A 19,481-nucleotide genomic window follows, 5' to 3' on the forward strand; every position below is an offset into this window, starting at 1 on the left:
AATGAATGGATGTATATGTGCATGGTTTTAAAAAATGGATTTTGTTTTTCCCCATCCATGCTCCCTTTTCCACCCCGTAACCCCACCCAGCTCCCAAAGCCACCATGAGCAGACCGCCGTCCCTGCTCACACCTCATAAGTGCAACCGGTCTCCCCCACCTCGCCCCCCCCTCCTCCCAAAAAAAAAAGGAAAAACGAAAATGAAGAACACAGAAAAGAACAAAGAAAAGCGTGAGAGACACAGGAAAGGCCCCAAAAGGCAATAGATGACAAACTATCTACAAATATCTATGAATATGTACTAGCAACAGGATAGAACAGCAGGAAAAAAGGCCAATAATACATGATTGATAACATTTGCACACTTGTAGCATCGACCCTTTGCTATTATATTTATCCAACGAGATTTGTTGCAGTAACTTCTGCGCTTTCGGGACATTACAAAATACGTGACATCTGCCTTTAACTAGCACTTTTAACTTGCTCTGTCGAGCAATCATTGCCTGCGTTCAATGCTCTTTAAACAGATGTAGCATTTTGGCTGCAGAAGCTGACATGTCCGGGAAGATGCAACAAAGTGGGACTTCTGTTGAGGTGAACTGTTGCTGTTTTATGGCCTTAGTTACAATTTGTTCCCTAGCCCTAAAATCCCCAAAATTAACCAGAATAGTCAGTGGAAATTTAGTGTTAGGAGAAAGATGTGCTGGCACCTGATGGGCTCGCATAAGAGTAAGATCCCCATTGAACTCTGGGAGGACAATTTTTAAAATAAATGAATCAACCCATGCTAGAGTCTGCTGGCGCTCAAGGCCCTCCGGAATTCAGAGAATGCGGACATTGGAGTGTCTAGAATGATTCTCTAGCTCCTCCAGTTTATACTCCAAAGCTGTTCTCTGGCTCTGGAAGATGGCAACTTTATTATTCATAGTTGAGACTTGATCTTCCAATTGCGAAATCCTAGCCTCTGCCTCAAGAAGACGTGCCAGGACCTGAGCCATATTTTCTTCAATTTTGATTAAACAGGTGTGAATTTCAGCGATTTCAGCAGATTGGGAGGCTTTGAGATCTCGAATCTCCTCCAGAATCAAGTCGAGGAGGCTCTTAGCATCCCATTGCATGGAAAATGATCTATTGTCTTGAGAGGAATTGTCCTGATTTAGTTCTGGCCTGACTACAGACTGCAAAGCCTGTGGGTTCAAGGGTATAGTCTCTACTGGAGGTGTCAGGATATCTTCCGCAGGAGTAGGTAGTACAGATGAGCTCTCCCCAGAAGAAGACAAAGGCAAAGAAGCAGTAGTAGAGGGAGAGTAACTACCCTCCGTATGATCCCTAAGACTCTTATCTTTACACAAATCCATAGGGTTGTTCCTTAACTGTTGCCCATTCCCTGCTGCCTCCTGCATCGTTGATAACAAACTGGGTTTGGTTTTGAAAAATAAAGGATACTTTTTGAGATCTTTGGTTTCCACAGCTGAATACACCAGCATCACTGTCGCTGTCTTTAGCTTGGTCAGATCTGAGGTACCTGCCCTAGGAGAGGCAATAGAAAAAGGGCTATTGCTGGTGCTTGAATCAAGGTCCACAGAATCACCTCTAAGATGATCTTGTTTGGCAGCTTCAGAGTTTGCCATCTCAGCAGTTTCCGTATTCAGGTCCAGGTCTTGAGCTTGAGCAGCAGCCTGGCCAACTCGTCTTTTCACCCTTTGGCCCAAGCTTGGAGAGTCAGCAGGAGCTGTTACAGTGCCTCTAGCGCCTCTGATGAGATTTTGCATGCTGCAATTATCGCGTAGATCCCACAAACAAAATGGCCCAATTTAATGCCTGAGACCCCCCCCCCCCCAGCGACCCTCAACCAAGTGGCGTAGGGAGCCCCCATACACCAATAAAGAAAATGTGTACACTTACTCTCTCTTGGAGAACACCTGGTGGTCCCAATGGCATAAAAGGAAAAAAAGGAAAAAAGCTGTCCCTCCAAGGAGGCGCCTGCACCAGACTGCGCCTAGAGTGTGTCCAGGCGTGTGAGTTATGAAGATTAGCTGATAAAGCTCCTCAGGTGCGTATGGAGCCAAACTGATAACAGCATGTTGATAGCAGTGTAGGTAAGATGGACGACTCCAAGTCAGTAAGACATGGTTACTCAAACCAGCAGAAAGGCACACTGGTACTCGCAAAAAGGCACCCCAGTGCTCCATCTGCCCTGACCGGCTCCTGTGCAGCTCCAGTTCCCTGTCTCCCGTTTCCCGGACTCATGCTGGCGTGCTCGCTCGCGTGTTTGCGGAGCTCAGCGGCTCAGCTGCCCCATCGCATCCCACGTCTGATGTCTGACATCGGAAGAGGAAGGAGGGTTGTGGTTACGTCAAACTCAGCCGGTAGCCTGCATCCCCACCCCAGAAACCTTGTCAATGCTTGTTAGCTGATTAATAAATGTGTAACAACAATACATTATTTTCTTTTCACCTTGTTGTTTTGACAAGAAGTGTAGCTCATTCACACATTTGCATAGAATCACAACTGCAATGCAGGACCATGGCTCTTTGTGCTTTGCTGAGAGGACATATTTTGCATGATCATATAATCTGAACACCTTTTTGACCCACAGACACGCACAGTGTGAAAGTTGTACTGCCTGCATCCTCAACTCCAAAGTGCTCATTGGTAGCCTGTTATAAACACATGGAGGTGACTCAGTACAAAGGGGGCATCACCCAAGAGTAATATACTGTGAAATGAGCTAAGCATGTGAAATATAAACAGAAACAAAATCACTGCCATGAATTACCCTAACATCAGGACCACTGAAATTATGCGGCAGGAGAAGGCTAAATTATGTGGCAGGGTGAGTAAATTATGTGGCCTAATCCGGCACATTTTGAAATAGTATTACTTCATTTTTTGCCATTTTTAAACTGTGTAACACTGTTTGGGTACTGGTTGCACCCCATTAGTACTAATTTAACACCCAAATTTAGCAGTGGGAAGCAGAAAGTTGACTATTCCAGCTTTTCAAAGGGCCTTCCCACATGCAGCAAGACACGTTGCTGCATTATTAGTAACTTTTGAACCATTTGAGATAGAAAGCAATTTTGTTGTTAAAATCTGTAGATTATGCAGCAGATGATGGTTTATGTGGCAGATGCGTCAAAGGCATAATTCAGTAGAAGCGCCGCTGCCGCACAATCACATCATTCCACTGGCCCTGCCAAACATGCAGCATCAGACTGGGAAAGAAAATAGGCCAAGTACCAAAATAAAAGGGGCCCACATTAGTGAGTTAGTTAGCTAGAAAAGTGCCCCATGTTTTTGTAAGTTTTTTGTGAGGTAGGGAAGACTGCACTGATTTGAGTTTGGTGCAGGCAATGTTTGCTTTAATATCATAAAAATCAATGTAAAAACCGTCTCACCTGATCATAAAGCAGGTCAACAACTAGCCAAAAAATGGCCTACATACTGACCTGACAAAAGGGCTTTAAGTGGGATGAAAAAAAACTGGGAGTGTCTTTCAAAGGGGCATTGCTGATGTAAGTAAGGGTGTGGCTTAAAAACATGTAAGCTATATAAATCTGTGCATAGCATAGCGCGCCGCCTTACTGGTATTTTGCTGCCTTAGTCATTGCTTCCAGATAAATATTGCAACAAGTAAAATTACACCTACAGCAAGCCAGAACTATTGGCTTTGTCAGTGGTTATTAGTTGCATAATATGAATAGGCAACGGCTTCCTTATATATAATATTGAAAATGCTGCAGTTCTGACATGATGAGACTGTGAAAGAATTATAACGAGTCTCTTAGAAGTTTCGTTGAAGGTAGCGGAGGGTGGCACTGCTGCAGAGCTGAGATTTGTTTTTTCACTCTGAGGGTGAGGGAAAAAATAGAGAGCGCTTGCTTTTCAGAACTTTCATTCATTGTGCAGACACTGGATCAATGTTTTTGAAGGCGAACTTAAGGACATGAATTTAGGGCCCCTTTTGAAAGAGGAAAAAGGAAAAACTGTGAAAAGACAAAATGACCCCTCAAAAGTCTGGAGTCTGTAAAGATGCGTGGCCCCACGGCTGCGAGCAGGAGCGGGCCCTGGGCAGCTGCCCACGCTGCCCATGCCTAGCGCCAGCCCTGGTGGCTGGCATGGCTTACGGGCTGGGGGGTTGCCTGGGTAGAGGGGGGGTTTAATTTAAGAATAAATAATTTTGAAAAAACGTACCTTTCCGCCAGCCCAGTCCTGCATCTTCTCGGCTCCTGCTTCAGCTCACCTGCCTCGGGCAGAACAGGAAGCAGGCAACCTCCCCTCCTTTCCCTCCCCTCCCCTCCGCCAATCTAAACCCTGCAATGCCGGCATTGTGATTGGTGGGGATGCCATCCAGCCGGGGCTTATGGGGAGGCCATGTTCTCCATGCAGGCTGCATAGCGAAAGGGTAGAGTGAGCATGACTGGTTTGGGTGGCCCAAGAGGGCCAACCAAACAGTCATTGCGCCCCCAGGAGTGGGCACACCACTCCTCCCCTGCTCGCAGAGCAGCCCAGCCTATCCGCCTGCCCGCAACTAAACATAAAATGGTAATAACGGAAAGTTATTACCATTTTATGTTTCTGCTTCCCGCACTGTGAGAAAGCAGTGGGGCGATGCTCCTCCGCCCTAGTGGAGGAGCCGTCCCTGTGCTCTAATCTCGGGTAGGTTAGAGAAAATTGGGTAATGTAAATGGCCCTCTTGGTGAGTTGGAACTTCAGAGAGTAAGTTTAAGCCTAGGGAAACCACGCTGTTTCTCTGCTCTTTAGCAGAAAGGTTTATTTTATCTTCGAGATGATAGTTCAGATCTCCTAGAAGCACAAATTGTGAGGCTTGAAGTATGCGTAAAGTTATCCGGTCGGCCAACATACAGGGAGCAGTTGATGTAAAAAATCATGACATCTGCAAATTGTAGAGGCAAAGAGTAATTTCAGATTTACAGTGGGGATAAAAAATAATTGTGTTGCGCCCACCATGTTTCATTGTTCTTTCAAAACAGAAGTTCAGGATGGCTATTGCAATAGCAGAAATTAAGTTTAAGGGACATCTTAGTAAAGAAAAAAACCATGAGGCTGGTTACAATTTATCCATGCGATATATCCTTTATACTGAAATCTCAGTACAGCGTCTGGGTAAAGATCTAACATTTAACAGTAGGCAAGATATTATATGTGATTGTAGTTGCTTTGATAACGAGTGTAGTGTGGGAGCCTAGTGTAACTGAGAGGGAAGGAAATAAGCTTGCACAATCAGCGCAAAAAGAAACCAGCGGCCTCAACGGAGTGGGCAACAAGGCAAGGTTTGCTGGACGGTCTGCAGCTATGGAGGGTGTCCGGCGAGTAAGTAATTTTTGGAACATCCTTTAAAGTAAGGCCAGTAGAAGTGCTGGCATAATTCGACCACAGATAAGTGCAGGCAGGTTTGCCTTTGGCCCGCCACCTGCTTACCTCTGTATCGCCATTTAAATATGGGGATATATGGCCTTGAATCCAGTGGTGGCTGCTACCGTGAAGCAACAATGGGGCGGGGTGGGGGAAAGGGCGGGGGGAGGTTGAGTTAATAAAAAAATCCCTTACCTCCCAGCCAGTTGGTTGGCCCGCCGCCTCCTCTCCTACGTCCTCTTCCTGGCTTCTTGGGGGAGACAGGAACAGGAAGCACCAGGGCTCCCAGACTCCCTGAAGCCAATCACAAAGCTGCAATGCAGCGTTGTGATTTGTCTGAGCGGCATGACACGGTGCTCAGCCAGGGGCTGGAAGGGTGGGCATGTTCTCCACGCTGTCTGTAATGCAGCCAGCATGCAGAACATGTTATGTGCTCATGACTGTTTTGAGCGGCCCAAGAGAGCCGGCCAAGCACTCATGCTCACATAGAGAGTGCAAACCACTCCTCCCCCTGCTCTGAGAGCAGCCCTGCCCCACAAAGACGCCGCAACGAGGAAAACTAAAATTATAATAACCTCCACTTATTATCATTTAATTTTTCCTTTTTTTACACTACAAAAAGCATTAGGGTGATGCTCCTCCGCATTAGCGGAGGATCCACCACTGCTTGAAGCACCTAGACCACTGTGAGGCAGGAAAGAACAAAGTCGAGACAACTTAAAAGTGAGGCAGAGCATTACTGTCCCTCTGTGTGCTTGATGGCTTCGCTGCACTAAGAGCAGGGGTAGAAGGGAATACAAGATTAACGAAAAATGCTAATGTAAAAGCACAATCATTAATAACAAGCATTTACAATGCAACGGTCTCACCTTTGCAAAAGTTAGAGCTGTTGGCATAGTTAATGACAAACTTTTTATTTATTTGTTGGTTTTGAAAACAGATAAATAAATGGCATTGTCATATACAATACCAATAGCTTAATCTCTCGCAAATGCGAGACTTATTGCATTTGCACACAAACACACACAGAGAGCCACACTCACACAGAGAGCCACACACACACAGAGAGCCACACACACACAGAGAGCCACACACACACACAGAGAGCCACACACACACACACAGAGCCACACACACACAGAGCCACACACACACACAGAGCCACACGCACAGAGCCACACAAACACACACAGAGAGCCACACACACACACAGAGCCACACACACACACAGAGCCACACACACACAGAGCCACACACACACAGAGCCACACGCACAGAGCCACACACACACACACACAAGCAGAGCCACGCGCACACACAGAGCCACACACACACAGAGGCACACACACCCACAGAGCCACACTCAGAGCGACACAGCTCTCTGCAGGCACAGCGATGTCACACTACGCAAAGTTAAAAATTGGCAGCTATTTGTGGTTGTTTTACACCTCTATACGTTCAAGGCGATGTACAGCAGAGGTTGCCTGAATCAAAACCAAGAGAAATCGCAATGAACGGAAATCCCGAGGTGATCTCTCCAATTTCGCAGTGTATGGGCGCACCCACCAGTTGAGTTTGCTTTCCGCGTTCCCATGAGAAAGCTGAGGATGAAGTCTGGCGCTGTACATTTGTTTGCTGTACAACGGCCTATGAAAACCCCATTTCCATGTTGTTACGGTGGTGAATATTCCATGATAGTGCATGTGTTTTCTTGCTCTCTCTATGCTGCTTACCCCCCTCAAATGCCCAACCTGCATTACTTCCCCTCCACCTGATCCCACCACCCCATTCCTCCTCATTTAATTACTGGCATGGCACCCAGGGAGCTGTGAGTACGCGCCTGGTGCCGAAGGAGGTGCCACCGACCCCCGCTCTATCCTGCGGACAGGAGCGGCTGCTGTGAGTTGCGGTGTGTTCCTGACACCTTGGCCAGCTGATTGGGACAAAATCAGACATCCGTCTTTGGGAAACTCCGGCTCAGGATGATGGGACCCGAGAGCAACAGAGTTTCCTCAAGATGGCGATGCGGGCTCTCGAGGTCACCGGATGAGAGCTGTAATCTGCGGCATGCCTCCGGTTTAACCCAAGGGTAAACCGAGGCGACTGGAGGCAGACTGTCCTTTCAGTGGAGATCAGTAGAGAGCTGAGAGAAGGACTCTGCCTGCAGAGTTCAAGATTTCCACACAATCCTAGTAGGAATCCACACTTTCACACATCATGCAATTTCCTCACATATAGTTGCCAATGCCTGATATAGTCATGGCGACCCAACACAATTTTTCCAGGTCCAGGCTTTCATTTAACAATTCCATGCAGTGTTGACTTACATGAATGAACTGGCTTGTCTAAAAACAATATTGTATACTACAACAAACATGATGTACTCCTAAAGCTCAGTGATTTGGCAACTACAGACACAGAATTTGCCAAATTACCAAGAATATTTCTCTAATGAAAGCAATATCATGGCCTTTGCAGAGCCAGTACAACTGAAAGAACTCCCTCTTGACCTATAGATACCTTTACCACGGGAGTTACCTCTCAAACACAGGGCATACACCATCAATGTCTACGCAAAATGTGAATTTTTACTCATTTTATTTCATTTTTCTGTAAAAAAGTCTTTTTTTGTATTCTATCATATTTTCCAAATGCAACACTTATAAAAATATACATTATTCAAAGGAACTCCAGGGGAAATTCTTTCAACACAATGGAGCTATAAATATGTACCCTTAGTTATTCAAGTTCATATAAAAAAACAGAATCAATTAAATGTGCACAACCAGGTAAAGAGCCACACACACATATTCATACATACTTCCTAAACATACATTCCATCACAAAGACAACCACAAAAATATCCTAAAACGTTGAATCTGTTGTCCAGTTAGTGACCAAAGACATTAGATTTACAAGGAAGGGAGTTGTAAATCTAATGACTTTGGTCACTAACTGGACAACAGATTCAACGTTATATATCTTTGTGAGGTATATATCTCAGTGAAGCATCATCATCTTTGGTAGATTTCGACATAAACCACGCTCAATCTTTTTATAAACCATATAATTCAGCAAAGCAATATATCAAGAAAGATGATCCAAGTTACACAAAGAAAGCAATTATAGATTTGGATTGCCATTACTTAAGGACACGACACTATTCCTTAACACCCCTAAACAAAGATAAGATTTTGATCCAGCTTTATCCGTAAGCACTCCTAACCGGGAATACACCAAGTGGTTCTCCAGAAGAAGGCGTGAATACGCCGAAACGCGCGTAGAGACAAATTAATAACTCCACTTGTTTGGTCTTTTTTATTCAAATTTTTTTTTTTAAATATTATGTGTATAAATTGAAATTGTTGTGATTTACAATATTGTTATGTGGAATAATGTTATTTGTAATAATTAGGAGAAAGTAATTATATGTTTTTTAATTGTGTCAAGGACTTAATTAAATATTGTTTATATACTTTTTTAATAAATCAATCATGAATAATACACTTACTTATTGTCAATAATTCTATGTGCACTACTGCAGGTGATTTACTATTTGACTACAACAAATCAATGTTCTCCAGTACCTGTTATCCTCTCAGGACCGTTTAGTTGCCTAGGTATAAACTATTTTTATAATATGTGTGCCCTGACCTAGGAACTATCTAGTAGTATCAGGGGGTCCCTTCTGTCATATATTACCACCTGATCCCAATCCATGGTAAACACAGATTCTAAAATACCGATTTTCATGAAATTCGGTATTTTTAGAATTAGCTACATCTCAACAGGCCATTTTTACCATTTCTTATTTACCGACTCAGTAAATATGAATTCGGTATTTTCCGATTCGGATATTTACCATTTCTTATTTACCGAATCGGTAAATATGATTTCGGTAAATTCCGATTCGTTTAATACCGAATCGGTGTTTTACCGACTGGTATTTACCGATTCGGTACGTTATTGGTCACATACATCTCGTTTATCATATACCGGTCGGTAATGGCCGAAATTACCGAATTTCAGCCGTTACCGACCGGTATTTGGCTACCTACATAGGGCCCCTCGTCTTTTGTGACTAACAAGCCACCAACTTGGCCTTTGAAATGTTCATGTCCAGAACACTGTTGGCACAAAAGGAAGCAATGTTTATCTCAAGACCACTTGGTATAGGTTTATTCAGCACCTTCTGCAACCCCATTGGAGTTTTTTAAAACCAGGCCTGCACCGTCTTCAGACAAGAGTATGGGTATAGGCTACTTATAGAACAAGGCTGTCTTCTGGGATAGCCTTTAACTGATCACCTACACCACTGATGAAAAATGAAACCAGTGTAGTTACCAAAACTAGCCTGGCGGTAACACATATTTATTGGTGGGTTGTAAATTGGCTTGCCACCTGTTTTACAGTCGCCTATATATTAGAGAACGCTCCCATTCTTTGGGTTATGCATATCATTTTCTTACTTTGAATATCGAGTTAATAGAAATACTATTCAGAGGTGGGTTAATCAGCTTTGTGTACTTCATCACAGGTGAGATTGTGCAATCATTCCCACGATCCACCCACAACTGCTCTTTTAGGTCTCGCCTGGCAATAGCAGGACATGCGGTGCTCTGGCCATTCGAATGCCTTTTTTGCAATCAATTCTCTGAAAGCCTTACATGCAAGCGTAGGGTTGGACAAAGATGGCTGTTCTCGCCATTTGTCCAAACCTAACAGCATGCGCGTTTAACGTACGGACAGTGGACAGTCCGACGCCATCTTGCGGCAATAGCTTTCTATTGTCATGGCAACCAAGCTTCTTATCAGAAGCTTTGTCACGCTGCCTTGTTTTTATAGCACGAACTTCACCCGAAAGTATCGGATATCAGAGTGCTTCTATTTCTCCTTGTTTTTCCAGCTGTCAAACTACAGCTCTACTCCGCCCTAAAAGTATAGTGGCCAATCGTACTTTAACAGCAAGACACGTGCTAATCGGAGTGAATCTGACCAAAGGGAATCTCACAACCATGAGCAAGGCGTTGCTGTACCAAGAACATCCCAGGCAATGGATATAGAAAAAGGACACGCTTGCTCAGCAGCGACTGTCACCAAAACGGCCATGTTGATATTCTTAATTTTAATACACTTCAACGCCTTAACTGAGGGTCGCCAAAACACAGCACATGAATAGAGTAAGAAACATGTACTGCTTTGATGCTGTTTTTTTACAGATATAACTTAGATGAATGTATCTCTATAAAATATCTAACAAACCTGTCCGAAATTAACCACGTTCATTTAGACGCACAGCACAAATTATACAAATCCATGAAAAACAATTAGCTTTACTCACTATACCACCCTCGAACTGTGTTGACATTACTTTTAACATAAGAGCAACATTTGAACGTTAGACCTTCAGATGCTGGGTCTGTCTTTTATTTCCACAGTTACTCGATACACCATAAACCAAACTGCAACTGGCTTTTCTTGACGTCACACGATGTCCGGCTTGGGAGATGTGTCTTTTGCCATGGTGTGAAGTTTTGATCCTTGGTATACACAGAAGATGGCCGCCGTGAGATTCTTGCTGCCGGTGCTTGGCGTTCTGTTGTTAGTGTGCTGTGGCCTGCCACCCTCAAGTGGACAGAAGAAGAAGTGAGGAGGGAAATTCGGCCTTCTGGCACTGAGTTCTGACAGCTTGAGACCCGATGTGATGGTCTCAAGGCACTGTGTCACTACAAGGTGCTCCAGGGCACTTGCTTGCGTGAGTGATCTCCAGGGTGCTCTCCACATGAGCCCAATTGCTCTGGCTATCGGATGGGCTGTCTGCACTGATTGCATGTCAGCTGAAGCATAGTGCTTGGTATGTTTTACATGCAAGCGCTCCCAAATGTGTTTAGAAAAGGGTGTGATTTTACCTTTTCCCCCTCTTGAAACTTGTTTCACTCCATTGCAAGTTAATGGAGAAATACCTATCATGTAATACATTTCCTTAATCTCCCTCATTGGTGTCCCCAAATGTCATTTATGTATACCAATAACGTGGTTCTGTTGTCCTTGTGAGAGTCAGTAATTTATTTAATGTCAATTCAATTCTTTATTTATGTTTTGGAACTCATAAGAGATCCACATAAAAGAAATACAACATACATTTGTGCATACACAAACTTTGCATAAAACAAGATAAGAAAGCAAATACTGACAAACATTTGATTCCCAAGCCCTCTAATAAATATCTAAAAAACATTTTAAAAAGTTAAATATATTAAAGCAGAACATTTCATTGGGCGGATTGTACAAAGTATTTAAAAAAGAGCTCGCCGTCAAGAGACCCAATTTTAAACATATATGTCTAAACCACTTTCTACGTGATATCCGCAAGGCTGGGCATACAAAGAGGACATGCACAATATCCTGGGTGGACATATTACAAAGGTGACAAATTGCAGGGGACCCATACCATCTAGATGTTAAATTATTTAGAGGGAGGAGGTCCTGCCTCAAGAGGAACCAAAAACGCTGTATACCGTGAGGTATGTTCCAAGAAACATATGGTTGCGTTTTCTTATATAGGCAGGAGTCAATTAATGGAGAGGGGCCTTTTTTTTGCAGGAATTGCCTCCCTGTCTAGGCTGAAACTCAATTTCCAAGTGGCCAGTTTGGAAATTTATCTAATGCTTGCCTAGATCGTTCTGTTGCCAGGTGGTCTAGCATGCCATTATGCCATGTCTGGTTTGGTACTAACTGGCGTCTTTGTACACATTTGCTTAGATTCGTGCATGCTAGAGTTTTACCCGCTGAATTACTGTAATCATTAGGTGGACTCTTAAAACTAGCATGATTCGATGGTACGTTTTGTGATCATGCAGTGCCCTGTGTGAAAAGTATTGATGTTTTGCATAAGGTCCTCCATGGTTTTCCAAACTTTTTACTGTTGCGTAACACAACACACAATTGCATGCACTACACACTTTCAGGCTTGTCGTGTAGATTTGGTAACGTGCTGTAGGTTGTGTTAAATACTGTATTTATCTCTTTCTGGTTGTTATGTAGTGCTGTCTGTGTTTGCTGTTCTATCAACAGGGCACACTCTGAACCAACTACTTCCCTGGAGCCTTCTGCACATCATAGTGCCAGTGAGTTATGTTTGACGTGTCCTGTTGTAGAGTAATGTGCGAGTATTATTTGCTCCTGATATACTGTTGAGATGGCACATGCTTAGTCGAGTACGTGGCTTGGAGCTTTGCTGTATGCGTGGCAGTCCCAACATTGTATCAGACGTGTACTGTTGTCACTCGATTCGAATGTTATTTGTTAAGATGGGCAGTCCTGGTGGCAAACCCCCATTCGACTACATGGTTTGAAGTTTTATTGTGAAAACGAGGCAGTGCGAACCCTACCGCCACAGTGTTTGCAATGCAATACGTCTCGCATTTACTCGAGTTTGAGCTATTCACATTACAAATAACAATGCCTTTTATTTTTGTTTTCAAAACTTAAATAGAATCCATTGTCATTTACAATGCCAATAACTTAAACTTGTGTAAATGTGAGACCTATTGCTTTGCAAATGCTTGTCTTAAACATGGTAGTTATTTCTGTCCTGGGATATGTGGTTGTAGGCAACACCTTCTCGCCCCTTATATTTATAGCATTACATCCTGGTGTCCTAGATAAAGCCTCGCCTCAAATCTTGGTTTGTAGTGCTAGTTTAATTTGCAGTTTTCCAGCCACTGTATTTAGGTTTTCTGTTCAAACATTTCTTCACCGCAGCAATATAGTCTCCATTTATTTCTTTATGTATTCATTCTCATAAAGTAATACAGGTCCTCCCTTACTATGGTGATGGCATAGCAGACCTGTTTGCCCTTATTTCATTTTTTAGCGACAGGTCACCAAACTAAGAGTTCGTCTTAGGAAAATAAAAATCAATGGCTGTGACACTCTGGGAGTCTTCTCCCAGCATGCGACGGGGGTACATGGTGGGGTTTTTTCTGTCTGGTCCTGCAATAGATGACATGGGCAGCCCTACTCTACTCAGGAAAGTAGGGTGGACCTTCTGTTGCCATGTCTACCATGTCTAATAATGGATGCCCAGCAGAGAGGGTGTTCCCAATGGCATCTCTGCTTTCATGAAAACAGTCTTTCCCCCAATGTCTATATAATGTGAAAGGAGGCAAGAGCTGGGTGGACAGAACAGTCAACATTTGTCGGCATCTGTCCTGTCACCATCCATCTCTAAAACCAGCCTCTAACCAGTGTGACTAGAACAGGACCTTCTTCTGCTAAAGGCTTTCTGAGTAACATCAGAAAGGTATCCTCAGTCTTGTCTTGTAAAAAGGAGAAACATGCAGGATTCCGTGTGTTAAAATACATATTTTGCGTTGTTTTCTCTTATAAACTCGTAACAGGAGGAATTTCCCACAGGCGGAAAATGCCTAATCCTGGGGTAACAGTATTTCCCACACGTGGTAAATATCCCACCCTATTCTGCCAAACTTGTAATGATGGCCTTTGTAGGCAATTGTACCTTTCTATTTATTTTTGGTGTACATTTGCAAATTGAGTCAGCTTTGAATAATTTTTTATTTGAGGAGAATGATCAGCACATGCAGTGTATTTCCTTCCCAGAAAACATTTCACGGCACAAAAATGCATTATCAGAGTGGTTAATTCACTCTGAAACATCAGATTGCACAACACCTGCTACTAACTTTATGATGTGCCGTGTATGTAAAGGTTTATTACAGTTATTTGAAAAAAAGTACATACCTCACCAGAAGAGAAATGTGCACCTCAGACCATGTAAATATTGCTGCTTCTATGTACAAATGGATATTTATGTAGAGGGGCTTACTCAATCCACTAAAACTTTACCAAGTGTCATGTGTGTATATGTATAGATAAGTTAATTTTTGTTTTGTTGAAAAAAAGACTCCCTTCAACCTTTCCCCCATCCCCATGCCTCCATTTCTGAATACTATGAACTCCCAAACATCCTTCCTAAACTTCACCCTCCGTTTTTCAGTCATGTCACTCAATTTACAGGTACTCACTACCACTTCTTATAAAAACAACTTATTTCAAATCCATTCCCATCATTCTGTCCCTACTCTAAACATTATTAAACACAGAAAAAACGAATGCACATGGAAAACAAATAAACACGTATTAGTAATTTATAATTAACTCTATCTTGGATTCCGGAGTAGCGTGCCACTCGCCGCAGAGTGCTTCAACGCCTCATCAGGGGTAGTAAGCGCAACATAAATATAATTACAAAACAAGGTCAGTATGGCTTGCTTATAGCATTGCTCTCTATGGAATAATGCACAGTAATTGAATTACTGTTTGTGAGTAGGCAGCCCGTCTAAAGTGTCTTGCAATGGAAGGCCCATTCTATTAACACCAAGGACAATGTTGGTGTCCTGGTGCCTGGAGAGGAGAAGGCAGACCATAAGAAAAATACCATGGCTGGACCTAACGAGCCTGTAAGATGCCTTGGAGTCTCCTCAACTCTACTTGATGCGGCTGACAAACCCTTCAGAGAAAAGACTGATTGCCGTGGCCAGGAGCGTACTACTCTCAAATGGAACAGGGCTTGACAAGAGAAATTTCCAAAGTGGGAATGGGTCAGAAGCAACACTTAACAGGTTCACAGGCGGCCATGCACTGGAACATCTTCTCGTGCCCCAGTGTAAGACTTACTCGTATTTAATATTACAACTCTTGGATGGATTTACAGTTGTAATTTAACCTTTTGAGAACCGTTTGCATTTGCAGATCAGGTCCCTTGTGCACGAAAATTGAACTTGCAAGCATAAATATTTTGTCAAAGTGAACTCCAATTGTTACCATAATCCAAGTAACGGTACTAATTTTACCCACCTGTGAAGGATAAAATGATGAGTAGGTTCGAGGAGGAACGGCTTGGTTTCTATGACCTGCAGGTTATAATCTGATCTCATCAGAACATCCACAAGCGCACTCATGTACCTTATTTACTTTTTCCAAAATGACTACTGAAACTTTTGGAGATGCTAAAGGCTTTGGTCAGTGCAAACTTGCCTTGCATTAGCACATGAGAAGTGCTCTTGCACGCATCCGTCTACACAGAAATGATCACATCCACATATGCAGAAGAGCCGGTACCCAGAAGACTAGAAACGTCCTTTTATAGCACCAACCAAGACGCATGAACACTTTAAACAAGCCTCATGATAGCCGTGGTGCATGGAACCTTCAGCGGAACATACTCGTCATGAGGACCATAGTGCACCATTTCACTTACCCTTCATAGCTGTATCACTAAACCTGGCGAGGGAAGCCTTCTTACATGTCCCACACACACCTCACTCTGACCAGGGTTCACAGATCATTCTTACAAGCCCCTAGTGCTTCCACCACTGTCCATGGCGTTTGGAGACTTTTATGGCACCATCTTCTCGTTCCTCTGCCACCTCTCCTGGTGCAAGGAGCCCTCCAACAAGCCTTGTGTTAGCCATGATACAAAGAGCATCCTAACTAACAAGTTCCTCATGTCTCCACCACTCGCCCTGGTCCCCGCAGAGTCTCAAATGACATTGACCCCCTCACTCCCCTATTAAAGATGTTGACAAAGGCACCGTTGACATCTCGGATTGACCAAGTCAGGCCAACTACCTATCCCTCGAGAAACCTACAAATGTAAAAGTTGCAGACCCTGCCAAGGAATCAAACAAGGGATATTATGTCAAGTAGCCTTTGGTCAAATTTATAGCAAAGTTCCTTGTGCTCATCGATAAAAATCTTTCCTGTTGTTATAAAAGCAGTGGGCTATCAAGGCTGTGATACTTTTTGATTCTACGCTTTTGTGGAAGTTCATTCTGTTTGACTGAGAATGCAAATGCGATTGTCTCTGAGCACAACCGGCTCTCTGTTGCGCCCAACTTTTAAAGGTCCAGTGGCAAGATCCTACTCTGAGGCGTAACAAGGAAAAGTTATTTTAGGTCAACAAGAATTCTGTATAATACCCACTTTTGTTTAAAAATAAAGGGTTAAAAATGCCTAAAATGGGCCATCCTTTTCAGTATTAAATTTAGACCGCTCAATGATATATTGAAAGGAAAGGGGTAGCGCACACCTTTCATGTGCTGAGGAGTTGAAAGAAATGCTGTGCAGAGCTGCACATTGAAATGCATTTCCTGTGACTCCTAAGGAATTGAAATGGGTGAACTGCCCCTTTGATGTCTTGATGTATGTATCTAAAACTTAGCAGTTCTTATGTGTGGTTAATGCCTCTTGCCTACAGAGCTTTATGGCTCTCTTACAGTGAATGTCGACTATGGATTACTTCCAGTTGCCCATACACAGATTGCCATTCAAGACCGGATTCCAATCACATACTTCTTCCACTCTCTTGTTACTCTCATAACAAGGATTTGCAATGCAATTGGTCTCACATTTTAGAAACTTTGACCTATTGGCATTGTAAATGACAATGCCTTTACTATTGCAGGTTTTTTAAACACATAAATAAAAGGCATTGTCATTTACAATGCCAATATCTCAAAATCTCGCACTTGCGAGACCTATTGCATTGCAAATGCTTGTTTTTTAAACTAACTATGTTCGTGCTAACAAGTCCTAACAGGGAAAGAGTTGCTGGCTAAAATCCAAGAGGGCCGACAGCGTCACAGCTCAAATGGAGGCATGGTAAATTTCCATGAAGTGCACCAAAACGCAGCGCTGCTCCAGGTTGCACCTCGACATATTTCTTTTCTACAAGGGCTGCGCACTCCGGTCAATATAAAAAGTACCACTTTTTAATCATTTTGTAAAATACTTGGGGATTTTTCAACTTAAACCAAAATATTCGCAAACAGAAGCTAGAAAAGTAAATAATGCCCCTAGACTGTTTTGGGGAAAGTTGCAGGGACTGGAGATGGAATAGTGAACGTGACTTCCCCAACCACAAGTTTGTGCATTTCTCCATGTTGCCTCGTGGCCATGCTGCAGCAGAGGTAGGAAGTGTTTTCAGTCTTACGAGCCTTGGCTTCTAAGTAAAGCACGAGTCGGATTCGCTTTGGAGTACCACAGCCCAGGCATAGTTGCGCAGGCGCATTGAATGGGGAGGCACGCGCACTGAATGGGGAGGCGCGGGCCTGTTGATGGGGAGGAGGTGAACCTGTTTCGTGGCTTGTCCTGCGCGATGTTTGTTTTCCTAGCAGGGGCCTGTCCGTGTAAGTGCCTTCACCTTAGCGCTCTGCCCACATCCCGATCTGCGTCGGGATTAGAGCTATTTGCAGCTAATACCCAGCAGCCCTGCTCTTATTACTGGATGTGAAATGCCCATATGCTGCCTTAGTGCTAATGAGACTCAAACAGAGGATTTGTTACCTATCTCAAATCACCTGGAGATAGTAGCAGGAATATTCGTAACCATGCGCGTTCACCCGTTGTATTTCTACAAACATTGCAACCTAAAACTTCAGCCCAATTGGTTATGTTGAGGTGAACTGGACTCCATCTCCTATAAGCCAGTGAGACGATTGCTAAATGGAAGCGCAGGACTTCAGCATGGTGTTCCGGGTGACACAGGGTCATCTGGCGACCTCGTATATTCAGCGTGTATAGTTCAATGTGCGTCACACAGTGGAGAATTGCATAATCTTGCACGTTGAGGCTGGTCCAAGCTACTCCTGGACTTTCTATCTGTTGCAGTATGAAAGGGATGTGCTGACTAGAATGTTTCCGGTGGCCCTTGCAATGGAGATGATCCAGCCAGGGGCGGGAAGGCAAAAGAAAGTAAAGAGAATAGCTCTTACAGACTAAATAACACATATCGTGTAACAACCGAAGTAAAAAAGCCAGTCCTCGTGGGAGGTTATAAATGAAGACAAGGCGGTACTAAGGAGGGACTAACAAGCCTATTTACGAATCAGAAGCGAACATTTATGAAGGACAATGACACAAGCCAATGAAAAATGGTCGGAGAGTGGGCGGGGCTTCAAATGCATACTCCAATACTGCATGCTTCACAGCAGCACATGCGCTGCCCAGGCTCGACCTAAAAAGTGGATAGGCTCTGTGGAGGATGTTCACTTCTGAGAATGTGCATTCTGTTAAGGTTGTTTGTAGCTCCTCTGCACTGTCTTTCCTTGGGTTGCCCAACATTATGACACCACCAAAGAGGAAGGATTTGGGAAAGTACAGAACACATAAACAGCGAGGCACTTTAAAAGGCAAGGTCGAATGAACAGGCAAAGAATAAAGATCGGAAGTAACCAGTGGTGTAAATTCTTTACAATAGACTCAGCAAGTCATGCTTAGTCCTTTTGACAGTAGAATCCTCCTGCAATACTGCCAGTTCATGTCTTATTTGAGATAAGGAAAACAATTTGGCTGCAAGGAAAAATAAATAAAACACTGCAGAATGTGAGTTGAGGCCCTAAGTAAAATACAGGTAAACATCTGCAGATGAAAATTCTTACAACAAGCACCACAGTAAATCAAAAGAACATAAAGTGATTAACATTAGGCTCAGGGTATGGAAAGATATACAGATAGGCATTAACTTTTTCATATTTCAGGGGAAGACTTTATAGGAATATATGCATTTTTTTATTCAGATAAAAAACATGTCAATGTTGAAATATATTTACCTCCGTTAAATGGTTGGAAATCTCCCAGAGCTTCTTCCAACACACTCGCCTCCATGTTTTCGAAGCTGCCAGATGACTTTGTATTTGTAAATTTAAAATGAAAGTCAAAAATGTTTGTAACTCCTCCGCTATCTCAACTAACCTTTGGAAAAACAAATTATGCTGTGGGCTGTAACATACACCACATACAAATTAAGGGTATCATTTGAAAGATGTCAAAGAGATGGACTGTTTACTCAACAAAGTGGTGCTAGGCTGTGCTTTGAAACAGGTATTCATATTAATGGCTAACTCAATGGCGTTCATAATATGAACCCAAGAAGGGTGAAAGGTACCGAAAGAGGAGTCGTACACAAGATTATTCCAAAAATATTGTTTTATATATATATATGTGTTTTCCTTATTTCAGTGTAACTGGTGTTTTTTTTCTAAATAAATGTGATATTATTCCATCCTATGTTAATTTTG

At 43.1% G+C, this 19,481-nt stretch overlaps 1 protein-coding gene across 1 annotated transcript in view; it reads right to left on the bottom strand.

Moving 5' to 3' along the window:
• Positions 1-19,103, bottom strand: part of NADK (NAD kinase) — a 408,294-nt gene extending 389,191 nt beyond the window's left edge. The window contains exon 1 of the mRNA XM_086921524.1: positions 19,014-19,103. Coding sequence (XP_086777650.1) covers positions 19,014-19,068 — 55 coding nt within the window. The 5' untranslated portion in view covers positions 19,069-19,103. The remainder of the gene's footprint in view (positions 1-19,013) is intronic.
• Between the last annotated feature and the right edge of the window lie 378 nt (positions 19,104-19,481).

The sequence above is a fragment of the Lissotriton vulgaris genome, chromosome 5 (assembly GCF_964263255.1).
Source record: "Lissotriton vulgaris chromosome 5, aLisVul1.2, whole genome shotgun sequence".
NCBI classification, from domain to species: Eukaryota; Metazoa; Chordata; class Amphibia; order Caudata; family Salamandridae; genus Lissotriton; species Lissotriton vulgaris.